This window comes from Pteronotus mesoamericanus, unplaced genomic scaffold, assembly GCF_021234165.1.
Source record: "Pteronotus mesoamericanus isolate MK-2021 breed Mesoamerican mustached bat unplaced genomic scaffold, CSHL_Meso_final contig_347, whole genome shotgun sequence".
Taxonomy (NCBI): domain Eukaryota; kingdom Metazoa; phylum Chordata; class Mammalia; order Chiroptera; family Mormoopidae; genus Pteronotus; species Pteronotus mesoamericanus.
In genome coordinates, this window is record NW_026555137.1 from 13228302 (window position 1) to 13243507 (window position 15206).

At 37.4% G+C, this 15206-nt stretch overlaps 1 protein-coding gene across 1 annotated transcript in view; it reads left to right on the top strand.

Annotated features, from left to right (window-relative positions):
• Positions 1 to 15206, top strand: part of ADSS2 (adenylosuccinate synthase 2) — a 35809-nt gene that overhangs the window by 11643 nt on the left and 8960 nt on the right. Inside the window, exons 4-8 of the mRNA XM_054576691.1 lie at positions 1419 to 1469; positions 10250 to 10316; positions 10565 to 10672; positions 11719 to 11800; positions 13785 to 13911. Of these exons, the coding sequence (XP_054432666.1) occupies positions 1419 to 1469; positions 10250 to 10316; positions 10565 to 10672; positions 11719 to 11800; positions 13785 to 13911 (435 nt within the window). The remainder of the gene's footprint in view (positions 1 to 1418; positions 1470 to 10249; positions 10317 to 10564; positions 10673 to 11718; positions 11801 to 13784; positions 13912 to 15206) is intronic.

Genomic DNA, 15206 nt, shown 5'->3' on the forward strand with positions numbered 1-15206 from the left:
TCATCCCTAAACTTTGTCTGTCTGTAGGGAGTCAAAATTACTTACAAAACTAGGAAATGGATGAGTTCATCTGATCATTTGTACTCAAGTTAGCATACCCCCTGCCCAAACCGAAAATTTGCTTAGGGAAGTCGAGACGCACTCAGAAGTCCCCTGCACTCTGTCCTCTTGCCTCCTGAAGGCCTGGGGCTCCCGTGGCTGCCCCAGCCCACGGGCAGGAGAAGGCTGTTGAGGTCGCTCTCTCCGGATGACAGACATGTCCCTTCAGTGCTATGTATCCTTCCAGCTCCTTTAAAAAAAACAAAAACAGCTTGGTGTTCTGCCTTTCCTAGTCTCATTGGATTTTTGGAAGTCTGTTTACATTCCACGTGGCTGCTTTGCTGGGATTTGGGGAATTCAGCAATGCGAATAATACACAATTGAAGGAAATCATTCGTGTAGTTTCCCTTTAGCTTGAATTTAAAACACTCAACGCTATTACGTTATTTAAGTTTACCGTTCAGGTTTAAAGGCAGCAATCTGTCCTCAAGTGTTTGTGACAACTAACTCTCACATGAGAGAACCCTGTCTTGCTGCCATTGCTGCTGTCCTCCCTGCCCTTTTAACCTGTGCGGTGGTGGCAGCCTTTTAAATCGGCCAGCTGGGGCTTCCCACACTGCTCTCTGCTTGCCTTCATCCCCTCTGGAATTTTGTCCTACTTTCTCTTTCTTTCTGGCCTATCGGATCCAGCCGAGTCCACTTGACTGAGTTCCTTTGTAATATTTTCTTTATAATGTTCCCGAAGCTAACTTCAGAATACATCCTTACATGTCAAAAACAGCTATGGAGGGGGAGGCTAGCTATTTCAATTTATCTTTTAGCATATTACCAAGGAGGTCCTCCCCTCTAAGTCTGTCAGGCATAATTTTGAGATAACTCTTCGGATATTATCAAATGAACAACTAATTTTAAATATCTCAAAAGAGTTTTGAAAACGTTTGGAGCTTGGCGGCTTATCCTTAGAAGGAATGCATACAGCCTGTGAAGGTGTACTGCTTTTAAAAAATATATTTCTTCAGCTTCATTTTATCTACTCATTCAGCAATGTTTTTGAACATTTATTGGATGACTGGCCCAAGCCATGAAACCTCCTGCCCCCGCTCTCAGGCTCTCCCAGTTAAATGGGGAGATACATAGAGCTGGCTGTGTGTGGAGCTTTTCAGAGCAAAACATTTAGAAAGAATGTGTGAGTGAGTTTGTTTATATACTGAATGACAGGTGAGAAAATTCTTGTTAAACATGTTTCCTGTGAAGAAGAAAAGATAGGAAAGTGATTACTTTGGTGAAAAACACTTTTAAACACTGTATTTCTAAAGAAATTGAGATGAAAGAATTATACGAAATGTTCAATTAAATGTATTTTTTCCCCTTTTCTCTAGGCCTGGAAGGCTGGGAAAAAAGGCTTATCATATCTGACAGAGCCCATATTGGTAAGTGGGACATAATTCATTGATTTATAACTATCTTTTTACTAGAAACTTATCACCAGAAAGCCTGCTGTTACCAATTTTGTCTTTTATTGAAAACAGTATAGGGCGGATTATAATAATTGGGTTCCAAATACATAAAATATTTATTTAGATAAGGTGATATGGGCTAGGTTAAAATTAAGCTATTTCTGAAGGAGGAATTAGCTAGTCAAGTGAAAAATATATGCCCCATTTCATGAGGATCTCTAGTCCTACTAAAATACAGGGCCTATCCAAAGACAGAGAGAACTTACCCCATGCGATCCTACTCATGTAAAAGTAGGTCTGCCATCTATCCAGCAGCCCTCGAGGGTGGCTCTGTGTGTCTCAAATGTAATAATACTGCTTTTAAAATGATTCAGATGACTAGCCTTTTCTCTTCCATTATTTAGAGCAAACTGGGTGCTAAAATGAATTCAGCCACCACCAATAAATTTGAGGTTTGTTTCCCTGTTGTTAGCCTGTCGCTGAAGTGATAGAATTGTTTATTAACAGTGACATGACTCAGAGACAGTAACCAGGACAGAGAAAGAACTATAAATCTTGTAAGAAACTTCTGTGTGAGTGATCGAACTCTTAAATGCTACCTAAATATATATTTCTCCTGAGGCAGCAGTTGCTCCAGTTTTAACATTGACCTTCATTGAAGAGGCAGCCCTGTCAAAGTTTTCGTAGCAGCCAAGTTAGCAAATTGAAACCCTTCTGGAAGGAAGCAAGGAAGTTGTAAATAAGTCATTTTTATTGGCTATTTTAAGCTTCTGATTTAAAAAAAAAAAAGTACTCTCAGCCTGTCACCTGTGTAAAACATATTTTTAGTTTATCACTTAAAATTTCATTTTCAACTTTCATATATAGTCATTATAAAGCCGTAATATAGAAAGTGATACTGTGTCATTACTGATATTTTTTCATGCTGACAATCTCTTAGGTATATAATGAAAAATGTATTTTTGTTCATCACTTTTATAGTATTTTTTTATCTGTTTACCTTCACTAATTACTAACCTTATACGTATTCTGGTATCATGAATATTCTGCTACCACCTTTAACTTCTTTCCCCTGCATGGCTTATACATATAATCTTCGGTATTCATTGTCTCTGTTCTGTGGACAAAGGAAGGTGCTGTGTTAGATGGTCAGAACTTTCTCACGGTCCTCTGTCATCTGCTGTGTGAAACCCAGTATCGTAACCTGAGCGCCACAGTTTGGGATTGCACAATGGGACATGGGACAATACCGAGTATGTGCCCTGTGAGTCGATTATAAGCTTCCTGTGCGTCCTCAGAGTTCCGCTGGGCGTAGATATACACACATGCTGGTGGTAAGAAGTGTTGTTAAGAGTGATTTGGGTTCCTGCCTGGATTCTTCATCTTCTCCATTGCGAACATTTTGGTTCTGCCACATGACAGTTTGCATCCTTGGGTATAGCACAGTGGTTAAGCAAGTTTACTTAACTACTTTAGGCTGCAAAAACCAAAGAAAATAGTCATGCGGAGGGATCAAAGGACCAGTCTAATTGGGAAGTAATGTGGTTTCAATTATAGCAAATGTGAATTAATTTTATAATTTTATTATACTTCTTTAATAATGATTTTTCCTTTCTTATACATGTATGTCCTTAAAGGGAAATTTTTCTGGTAGAGGAGGACTAAGTCCAGAGAGGAAAGCTCCAACTAAAACTTAGATATTAGTAGTAATAACACACGGTGCGGCAAAAGTAGGTTTACAGTTGTTAGTATGAAAAATAATACAGCAATACATAATACAAGAATAAACTGTGTTGCATATACAACTGTAAATCTACTTTTGCCCTACTCCGTGTATGTATGCTTTAAAATATGTTATTAAAATATCTATAAGAAACAAGTATTTTTAGTGCAACCAATTAAAAAATGAATAAATGAATAATGAATAAAATTAATAGAAGTAAATAGTGTCATTTAAAAAAATGGACTGGAAGCTTGCTGAGAATCATTGCTATGAAAACACTTAAAATTTTCAGAGATTCTCTTACCATAGGACTGAAAAGGCAGTTCTGTAAGCTCCGTTGTAATTATGACAATAGAATGCTCATTTCAGAACTAAGCACAGGACCTAACTGGTCCATAGATGCTTAAAAATATTAATTTATTTCTTTCCAAGGATTTAAAAAACTTCCCATAAAGTCATGCATTTAAGTCAGCACAGAATGATGCATGTGCAGTATGGAGTACAGTATAAGGGAGTCATAGACTCTTGAATTTTAGGGATCTGGGCTCAAATGTTAACTGTGTGTCCTCTGGTAAGTCATCTGTTAGGCCCATCAGTAAAACAGGCACTTCACACGTCACACACAGGCTGTGCCTATGAGGGAAAGAATTTCATCTGTCTTACTTACATCGTTGCCCAGGACCTAACTCAGGTGCTCTATCCTACCCACTTGGCCCAGATTTAGTATTTTCCCATCCTGAAGGATAGTGGTCTATAGTTTTCTTTAGCTTTAGTGCCTTGTTTTTTAGTTTGAGCACCTTCATTTTTCCGAAAGAGTGTATGTAGGGTCAGTATTATTTCTTCTTTAAATGTTGCATAGAATCTTTGTGGGGATGTTCGGAGATATTCAGGTTTTTCTGTTTCTTCTTGTATCAGTCTTGGTAATTTATGTATTTCCAGGATTATATTCATTTTACTCCATTTGTCAGATTATTGGCAAAAGGATTTTAACATTTGTATATTATCCTTTCAATTTCTGTACAGTTTGCAGCGATGGTCTTTCTGCTGTACGTGGTGTCAGTAATTTGTATCTTCTCTCACTTTCTCTTGATCAGTCTAACTAGAGCTTTATCTATTTTATTGATTTTTTTCAAAGATAAAGAATTTGATTTTGTTGATTTTTCTCTATTTTCTTTTTTTTATTGACTTCGGTTCCTTATTGTTTAATTTTTTCTACTTTCTTTGGTTTTAATTCACTTTCTTTTCTTAGTCTCTCTAACACTACTTTAGACACTACTTCAATATTCCACAGATATTGACATTTTATATGCTTATTTCCACTTAGTGGGAGTTACTTTGTAATTTTTTTTGTGATTTTTAAATTTTTATTTGACTCACGAGTTATTGAGACATGATATTTATATTGTTTGGAAAATTTACCCAATTTCTCTCTGTTATTTGTTTCTAATTTAATTTTGTTGTGGGCAGAGAATATACTTTGTACGATATCAATCTTTTTAAATTTGTTGACATTTGTTTTATGGAGCAACATATGGTCTATTTTGGTTAATGTTCTACATGCACTTAGAATATGTGTTCTGTTATTGTTGAGGAGAGTGTTCTTTATATGTCAGTTACGTCAAATTGGATTATAGTGTTCAAACCTTATATATCGTGGTTTTCTGTCTACTTGCTCTGTCATTTACTGAGAGAGGTGTGTTGAGACCAGCAATGATTATGGACTTTTCTTTTTCTTTTGAACTTTGCTAGTTTTTGCTATCTGTGCTTTGAAGCTCTATTAGATGTGTTTATATTAAAGTTATGTATTTGACGAATTAACTCTTAATAAAATGTCTTCTTTACCTATTGTAGTATTCCTTTTTCTGAGATCTAGTTTGACAGTACTATAGCTGCTAGAGCTTTCTTAAGATTACTATTTGCAAGGTGTATCTTTTTACATCCTCTACTAATCTTTAACCTCTCATTGTCCATATTTATGCCACATTTCTTATAGACAAAATATAGTTGGATCTTGCTTTTTATTTATTGTGATAATATGCCTTTTAATTGCATTGTTTAGACCCTTTACTTTTAGTATAGTTATCATTATGGTTGAATGTTCTTTGTTTTCTGTTTGTTCCATCTATTCTTTGTATTTTTTTTCTGATTTCTTTTACATTTAATATTGATATTTTTACATTTCTTTTTATTTTTTTCAATATTATTTTTCAATTGTAGTTTACATTTTATTAGGTTACTAGCTATACCTCTTATTTTATTAATTTTGGCAGTTGCTCTAGGATTTATAATATACATCTTTAAATTATTGTGGTCTATCTTAAAATAATAGGGGTGTACCTTGGAGAAGTTGTGGGTTTGGTTCCAGACCACTGTAATAAAGCAAGTATCACAGTAAAGTGAGTTGTAATCTTATTGCCAGTAGAAGGTCTTGCCTTCAATTTGTAAACAATACATCTGTGAAGCTCAATAAAGCAAAGCACAGTAAAACGAGGTAGTAGCCTGTAAAACATTTAACCTAAGGTCCTTACAACAAAATGCTTCCATTCCCCTTTTCATCCTTTGCGTTGTTAAATGTCATACATTTAATGTGTCTATTACTGTAAACTCCACAATACATTGTTAAAAGTTTTACATTACACAGTCAATTTTCTTTTAAAAAATTTTAAAAAATGAGTATGTTGTTGGCCAGATCTTTACATTAGCATATGTAAGCCTGTACGCAAGTAACTCTTACATTGTAATTGTGTCCTGTCCCGTTGGCTCGCATCACCAATCGGTGGTAGACAAGATGCTCATTGAGGGAAAGAGAGCCGAGAAATGGCTGAGTTCTCAGTGTTTTTTTAAACATTTGAAATCCAGGTTTGTTGAGTGTCGATCCTCTGATACAACAACTATTATCGAGTGCCTACTCTGTGCCAGGTATGGTGCTGGCACTGATGTTTCAACAGTAGAAACGAAAAATAAAAATCCCTTAGTGCAGCTTAGAGTATAGTAGGGAAGACAATAATGAACAAGATAAAGAAGCAGTAAATGTATCATCGCCAGCAGTGGGAAGCTCTGCCCTAAACTGGGAACTGAACCAGCCACCCTTTGGTTTTCAGGCCAACACGCAGTCCGCTGAGCCACACCAGTCAGGTACAGTGATAAGTTCTGAGCAGAAACAGTGAACCAGAGAAAGGCGGCGGGCAGTGTGGGGCCGTATGGAGGAGGTGGGCGGGGCCTCTCCTAGTAGACAAATGGCCAAGGAGGTGTCCCTGAGGAGATGACGCTGAATTCGCAGACCTGAAGCAGATGAAGCATAATGATGCTCTAGAGATACGCGGCACAACATTGAGGCCGCAGATAACAATTCTACATGGTGACTCAAAAATCGCTTAAGAGGGTAGGTCTCACGTCATGTGGACACAATTTAAGAAAAAAGACCTGTGGAGGTGCGAGAAGCAAGCAAAGTGGGTGACACGAGTGCTGAGTCTCACACTGGACAGCGAACAGCACAACAGGAGTGGTTTTAATAGCCCTTAGCTCTGGGAATAAAAAATAAATAGCAAGATGGTGTTGCTAAGACTTAACTATTGAAAGTGAACAGTTACCTTTCATTTTAAAAATTAGACCAAACCCCCATGGTGATACACTTTTGTTTTTAATATCTATGCTGTAGAAAATGGAAGGGTATTCAAAGCAACTTCAAAGACTGTTCTTTCAAAAACGGTAATAGTGGAGGTATTAAGGCTCTGTGCCACAGCGAAGCTTTGTGAACGTTTATTTTGATTACACTAATAGCTTCCTGTGGCCTAGAAGAACCTAGGAAAACATTGGCTCCATGGCAAGGTACTAAACTACTTTCTGAAAAATAGAGTTCATCTGCTTTCCGTCAACCACTTATCTATGGTTTGCCAGTTGCCTGTGTAACTTCTGTGAACATAGAAAGTAAAACAAATATTGAAATACCAATGCTCTTTTATTCAAAAGAGATGGCTTAACTAAGATTTCAATCTTGTCATAAGTCATTTGCAAAGTTAGGGTTTGATGAAACTGCTCTGAAGAACCATTCCAGTCTCTAAAAAGTAGGTAAGGAAGGCTGTTGTCTGTTACCAAAATAGGAACCTAAAAAGTAGGTAAGAAAAGCTATTGGCTGTATACCAAACTAAGAACATGGTAGTAGATTAATCCTTATAATATATGATAGCTATTTATTGGCCAAAGGTCTAGAGTCCACATGTTAGAAGTGAGTAAACATTTTAACATACCACATGGTAGAGCAAGGTGCACAAAAAGATACATATATTTTACACTTTTAATCAGCGTCTACCTTATTATGTAGAGCCTTCCTTGTACCCCAAAAAGCTACTCTGTTAACCGAGGATGTGAACAACTTATACCACCAAAAACTATAAGATATTGGTGAAAGAAATGAAAGAAAACACAAATAAATGGAAAGTTATTCTGTGCTCATGTATTGGAAGAATTAAAATTACAATGTCTATACTATGAATGCAATCCCTATCAAAATTCCAATGGCATTTTTTACAGAAATAGAACAAACAATCTTAAAATTTGTATGGAATCACAGAAGACCTCAGATATCCAGAGGAACCTTGAGCTAGAAGAACAAAACTGGAGACATTATGGTCCCTGATTTCAAACTGAAACAAAGCTTCAGTAATTAAAACAGTATGGTATCGATCCATAGGATGGAGTAGAGAGCTTTGAAATAAACCCACGCATATAAAGTCAATTAATATATGACAAAGGAACCAAGACTATGCGTGGGAAAGGGATAGTCTGTTCAAAAAATGATGTTGAGAAAATTGGACAGCCACATGCAGAAGAATGAAACTGGACCATTGTCACACACCAGAGACTAAAATGAACTCAGTGAGATTAAAGACGTGAGCATAAGGCCCGAAACCATAAAACTCCTAGAAGAACGCGTAGGCAGTGAGCGCCTTGACGTCTGTCTTGGGGCTGGAGGTAGTCAGAGGGTGGCTTTTATGTCAAGTTTCCTGGAATTGTTCTAGCTGTACCGCATGTAACTAAAATACTAGTCTTCTGATACTTCTGAATAGCTCCTTTACAGGCGCCACTGCCACTAGTTCCAGGGACCTTATTATACCGGTTGTTCTGTTTAACGTTTACAAACTTCAGCATATTTATTTGGAAACAACAATCATCAGTGAAAAGAATCCATGGCTAAATATTCTAAAAATGGTTAAATTGCCCACTTTATCTTTTGTTTTATCAACTTTTTTTATTAAAGTGTAGCTGGCATACAATATGGTATTGTTCCAGCTGTACTCCCAGTGATTCAATATCTATATAACTTACAAAGTGGTCCCTATGGCAATTAAAGTGACCTTATGTCACCATACAGTTATTATAATATTTTGGACTGTATTCCCTGCGCCGTACGCTACATCTCCATGACTAAACTTGTTCTATCACTGGACATTTGCGCCCGTTAATCTCCTTCACCTTTTCCCCCATCCCCTGTGGCGACCATGAGTTGGGTCCCTGTATATATAAACCTGTTTCTGTTTTGTTTCGCTTGCTTGCTTGTTTTGACCTTCAGATTCCACCTAAGTGCCATCATATGGCATTTGTCTTTCTCTGGCTTATTTCACTTAGAATAACACCCTCTAGGTCCATTCATGTTGCCGCAGGTGGTAGGATTTTATTCTTTTTTATGGCTGAGTAATATTCCATTGCATATAGGTACCACTTCTTCTTTATCCATTCATCTGTTGATAGACACCTAGATTGCTTCCATATCTTGGCTGTTGTAAATAATGCTGCATAGGGGTGCGTATATCATTTCAAGTTAGTGTTTTGACTTTTGTTTTTTGGTAAATGACCAGAAGCAGGATTTCTGAGTCAGATGGTAGTTCTATTTTTAATGTTTTGAGGAATGTTTGCACTGTTCTCCATAATGGCCGCACCAATTTACATCCCTTCCAACAGGGCAGCAGGGTTTCCTTTTCTCCATGTCCTGACAACCTTGTTATTTGTTATCTTTTTGATAATAGCTGTTATGACAGGTGTGAGGCGATATCTCTTTGTGGTTTGGATTTGTATTTTTTTTGATGATTAGTGATGTTTAACATCTTTTCATGTCTGTTGGCCATCTGTATGTCTTCTTTAGAGAAATGTCTGTTCAGATTTTCTGCCCATTTTTTAAGCAGATTATTTGTTTTTCTGATGTTGAGTTGTATGAGCTCTTTACATATTTTGGATATTAATCCTTTATCAGATATATCATTTCTTTTCAGAAATAGAAAGCCATTGTGTTTTTAAGGCAAAGAGTGACATGATAGTTGTGTCTTGGAAAGACATGTGGCTTTGGCTATGTTAAAAATTATGAATTAGAGGTGTCCAAGAGTGGCCATAGGCACAGGCATTTGGAGGCTGCAGTGTTCGTCGAAAATGATGGAAGCTTGGTACTAGTGAGGGAGGGAGAGGTGTCAAAATAATTCCTAGATTTCTGGAGTCCAGAACTTGAAGAAAAGAAGGTATCTTAGTAAACTGAGCTTTATGGATTTGTTGGGTAGGGTGTTCCAAAATTATCCTCTTAATGACTCATTTAAAAATGTATATACATACATATATATATTTATTGACGCTAAAGAGAGGGGAAGTCAGGGGAAGAGAGAGAAAAAAACATCGATTGGCTATGTGCACCAACTGGGGAGGGAACTTGTAACCCAGGCATGAATCAAACCCACAACCTTCCCATGCACAGGACAAAGCTCCAACCAACTGAGCCACGTTGGCAGGGCTTAATGATTCATTTTTAAAATAGTGTAGATTGCAATAAATAGGAATGAATAATTGGGCATATTTTACATTACTATACCAGTTGGCATTTGTAACCTTTACTCCCACCGCTACTGTTGCTTCTAAAAATGTATCTAATTTGTCACACGAAGTTAGACTGAAGGGATTTATAACTTCAGTTTTTTAAAATACAGTATTTTTTTCTTTCCTATATTATCTTTGTTTGGACAAATATTGTGATTTGTTTGCTTCCCCACAGTCTTTGATTTTCATCAAGCAGCTGATGGCATCCAGGAACAGCAGAGACAAGAGCAAGCAGGAAAGAAGTACGGCTTTTTCTCTTTGTTTTTTGTTTTGGGTGCCGTTGAAGCAAACCTAGACTCTTATGCTTAAATTCTAGGCCAGAGGTTGAAGAAAAATAAGTATTAAACTATTGAGTTTAGATTTCAGAGAAAATCAATAGGATTGTGAAAAGAAACTTACAGGAAATAGCATAAACAGAAAACAGTCAATCTGACCACAGGAATTGCATCTTTCTTGTCTAACTTAAAGCTTGTTTTGATTTACTTTTAAGCTTGGGCACCACAAAAAAGGGCATTGGCCCCGTTTATTCTTCCAAAGCTGCTCGGAGTGGACTCAGGATGTGCGACCTTGTTTCTGATTTCGATGGCTTCTCTGAGAGGTAACTGACTGGCTTATGTTTCAAAATGGAAAGAGCAAATGGAATTGTAGAATGTTTAAAACTCAGATTACAGACTGAGAAAATCGGGGTTCTGGTTGAGGAGTGGTGGTTGGCATTTTTGTTTTATATAGCATATTAAAGTCATTTTTATTATATTTCAATTGATCCTTAATTTCAGGTTAACTTTATGAAAAGTAAAATGATGCTATCATAGCAGTACCCCAAGGAGACAAAACCAAAATTATGTTGGAGGATTGGAGCCTGGAGTGGTTTGCTGAGAAACAGATGTTTCCAGGGGGTGGCATTGCTCCCGGCGGCCGGGGTGGGGGCGTGGTTTGGCGTGGTCACCGCATCCCAGAGTCTTGGGATTTTCAGGTCCGACGCTCCATGTCCTTTCATCTAGAAGTGAGTGGCCTCTCAGGCACTAGTGAACTGCTGTGCACCAAGCTCACCTTGAAAAACAGAAATAACACACGGACACTGACTCTGTGGAAAACTCTCCCAGGGGAACCTAGTAATCACCAGAAGGCTATACGGTGGTGACTCAGTGCTTGAGTTTAATAACGGGAGGCCCGAGAGGCATCATGTGTTCTGTCCATTTTCCGTCCGTGGTTCGTCCGCGCTGTCAGAGCCCCTCCCCTGGGAAAATTAGGGACCGATCGCTAATGTCTGCCTCTGTCTCTTTTAAAAGCATCATGTAGATCGTCCCTTTTGTTTTATACACAGTATAATATCGTTAATTCGGATATAAGTCTTGTGGTTACAGATTTCAGTTATTTTCCCCCTACACACACGTAACCTTAATTGTATTGTTCATATTCTTAAACTTGAGCAAAAAATACTTCGAGTGTAACATTTATTTATATAACTAATCTCCTTTATTAGGTTTTAATTTTCAGAATGTCATTTCAGTTTCGGGGTTAGTTTGTTAGAGCACTTACCTACAAAAACCATTTGAATCTAATGCTATTATTCGGAATATTTTAAAGACAGCTAATGCCTTGATTTAGCCATAGCTGATGTCTTGATTTTTCTGTATTTCTTAGGTTCAAAGTTCTGGCAAACCAGTACAAATCTATATACCCCACTTTGGAAATAGACATTGAGGGTGAATTACAAAAACTCAAGGTAATGCTTTCTGACCTTCTTAATGTCCTTTTAAAAACTTGTTTGCCAACTTGACATCTAGATATTTTATTTACTCAGGCCTTGTGTTAGGAATTGAAAATACAAGAATGAAGAATATATGGTGATTTAGAAGTTACACATGAAATAGTGTATAGTAAGTGCCACACAGTTATTACAGATAAGAACTGGTAAAGCGAAGTGTTTGCCCTTTTTAAACCTAGAAGGACATGGTATGTTTGAGTAACTTCACATGACAAGTCTTAAACAAAATATTGAGTGGGGAGCAGAGAATAGGAGTAAAGTACCTAAAAATAAAGTTAGACAAGCAGGGACCAAATCATAGGTCTTATATTGGTCTTACGTGTCTGTAGCCAAGAACTTAAAAGGGAGTTTTTATCCTGGAGATAATGAAAAAAAGCTATTGAACAATTTTGAGCAGTTTTTGTAAACAAAAATCACTCAGCAACGTGGAGGATAATCAACAAGGGGACAAGGGAGAGAGAGCCCCGAAAGCCGACCGGCCCGGTTAGGAGTGATACCCCACTGGGCCAGTCTCTTAAGAGACAAATAAGGTAATTGGTCAAAGATTAGGCCCAAGGTAGCAACTAGTAGGTGTCAGTGGTACCTGAGTTAGCAGTCAAGTCTCCTATCCATTCCTCCACAGTCTTCGGTGAACTTTGAGCTGCTTCCTGTGTATTTGATTGTTACCCTTTCTCTTCTATAAATAGGTACAAATATCTATTCCAGAACTGAATAGAAGTTTATAAACCTAATATGCCATTCTAAAATTGTTGCAGACCTTAGGTCTGCCCACTTAGTAAGCTCCTAAAAAAAAATGCCTTCCAAAGAACAACCTAAATTGCATTTCAGTGTATTGATGGGTTGCTTAGAATAGATTGCTATTTTTTTTTATTCTCTCATGGCAACAATCATTTTAAATTTATTATTAGCAACTTGGAAATATTTATGTACTAAAGTATGGATATGGCTTTTCAGTTCTATTTTGTACATGTTCCATGTGAATAGGAAGTAGATGAATAATAATGAACAGAAATGGGTAAGAAAATTAAAAATAGGTGAACCAGGTCTTTAAGGAACAAGGGATGTCATGGTGGGTTGGTCATTTTAGGCATAAAAAAAGAACTAAAACAGGAGTAAGCATGAGATTGGAGACTAGAGCCCTCTAAGAGGGGACCATACTTTCATCAGTGGGTAGAACCCACTTTGGTGAATCATAAGTGGAACTTGGAATTTCTGTACTGGTCTGACTAAATATTTAAACATAATTGAAACTAGGTTTTATTGCACTTATACTATAGACATTGGGGCAACTCTTGTTTAAACTACATTTTTAATTGAATTCCAAAATTAAGCAGTGGTATTAACTTAAGTATGTTTTGAGAAAGTTTATAATGCTCATGTGTAAATAGTACTGGACATTGTCTACTAGTAATACCACTGAGATATTTTACCGTAATGGAATATAATGGAAGAAGAATCTTGGTAATCAGTTATTGATACATTTACATACTTCGCAGTGTCGCTGGTGGCCCTCACTCCATTTTGAGATGCAAGTTTTAAAACTCATGGTTACATGGATTATAAATGCAGCTTTTTAAATACTTCACAAAATATAACATTGTAATGTAATGGACTCAGTTCTTTTAATGTTCTTGAAAGCTGGTTTGTGAAGTATGAGTGCTTGGTTCTCCGGAAGTCTGTGACCTCCTTTGCAGGGAGGTTAAAGTAGTGCCTCTGCATTCATTGTATGTCTGCTTTCCTTGAGCCGGTGTCTCATCCCTGGTTCTGGAGAATCGGCATGATTCTCCACGAGGTAATCACAGTCGGGTGGGAGCCGTCATATACCCTCTCTACTTTGCATTTGTCAGTTTCCACTCTCATCAAGTCAGGTCATTTTTACCGTACTGGTTATATTGTAAATTTATTTGTATACATTGAAATTGGTCTTTGTCTTTGTACATAGGGGTATATGGAAAGGGTTAAACCAATGGTGAGAGATGGAGTCTACTTCCTATATGAGGCCCTACATGGACCACCAAAGAAAATCTTGGTCGAAGGTGCAAACGCAGCGCTGCTAGATATTGATTTTGGTAAGTGAGATGTGACTTATGTGGAGCTTGACTGAGTCCTAAAGTACTTAAGATATAAATTGTTAATGTTAGCATTAAGGGATTGTAAAACAAGGCTTTTCACTTGTATACATATTCAGGAGTGGTGGAAGTTCATCATCTTACACTCATCTTTGTTTTAAAAGGAATATTGTGGAAAACACAATGCATACTTAAAGTTTTGTTGTTCATTAGAAAAGTCAAATTAATATTTGGATCAGTGGGTTTGAAATACTATAAACTGTGATTTTTTTTTTCTTTGGTTCATGGTTCAACTCCAGACCTCATTTTCTTAGAACCATAAGATGGTTAGATGCATGCTAGGGAAAGGTCTTTGTCTATAATTCAGGCTTTTTTTTTTTTTTTTTTTTTAATATCAGGGACTAATATGCATTGTCATTAAGCATGTTTACTCTAAGATCTATGGAAGTCTGTTTAAGTCCTTGGGCAAGAAATTATGAGTGGATTTAGAACATTTCTCCATCTTGAAAAAGTTAGCGCTTAGTGCCTTCAGGCTGTTGCCTTATTAGTTTCTTGGCCTTTCCATCTAAACACTATCGCTCAGGATAAGTCTGATTGTTTTCAACTCTTATTGACATTTCATTGGCTTTTAACTCCAAGTAAACCTATTAAAGAAAGCATATTTCTGTGTAGTAGATATGTATTTTTGATACCATAAGGTGCCTTTCCAATCTGGAAAGAAAGCAGAGTATCTAATTAGTGAATAATTTTGAGTATGAAGAGGATCTTGGGTCGGGGGGTAACCACTCTTTGCTTATACCCTTGTCATATCTGGAATTATTCCCTGAATAGGCATCAAAAGCTAAGAAAATGCTAAAATACCTCAATTTTTTTAGCATACCGTTGTCACTGCAGGTTGCTGCTGTACCTTATGTGTATCAAGGAAACAAAAGAAATTTGGCTTAGTTTAAACTAACAGGAGTGTGTTAAAATATGTAGATGTTAAGTCGACACGGGTAGAATAACACCAGGGTTTTGGCATTAAATTATTCAGCAATCCATGTGGCTTGTCCCTGCCATGCAGAGCCGAGCGACTGGGCTCACACCCAGGGATCTGCCTGCCCACCCTGCCCGCCCACCCCAGCCCCCATCAGAGCTGCGGGTATAGCCCCGATGGCCTCTGTCCTCATCACATCTCAGGCAGAGAGAAGCAGGACCCAGGCACGGAGCCCTTGAGAGGGTGCTTGTGGTCAGAGGCAAGCCTGTCAGATACCTGGAATACATTCCAATGCAGAATTTTCTTAGTAGTCCTGTTT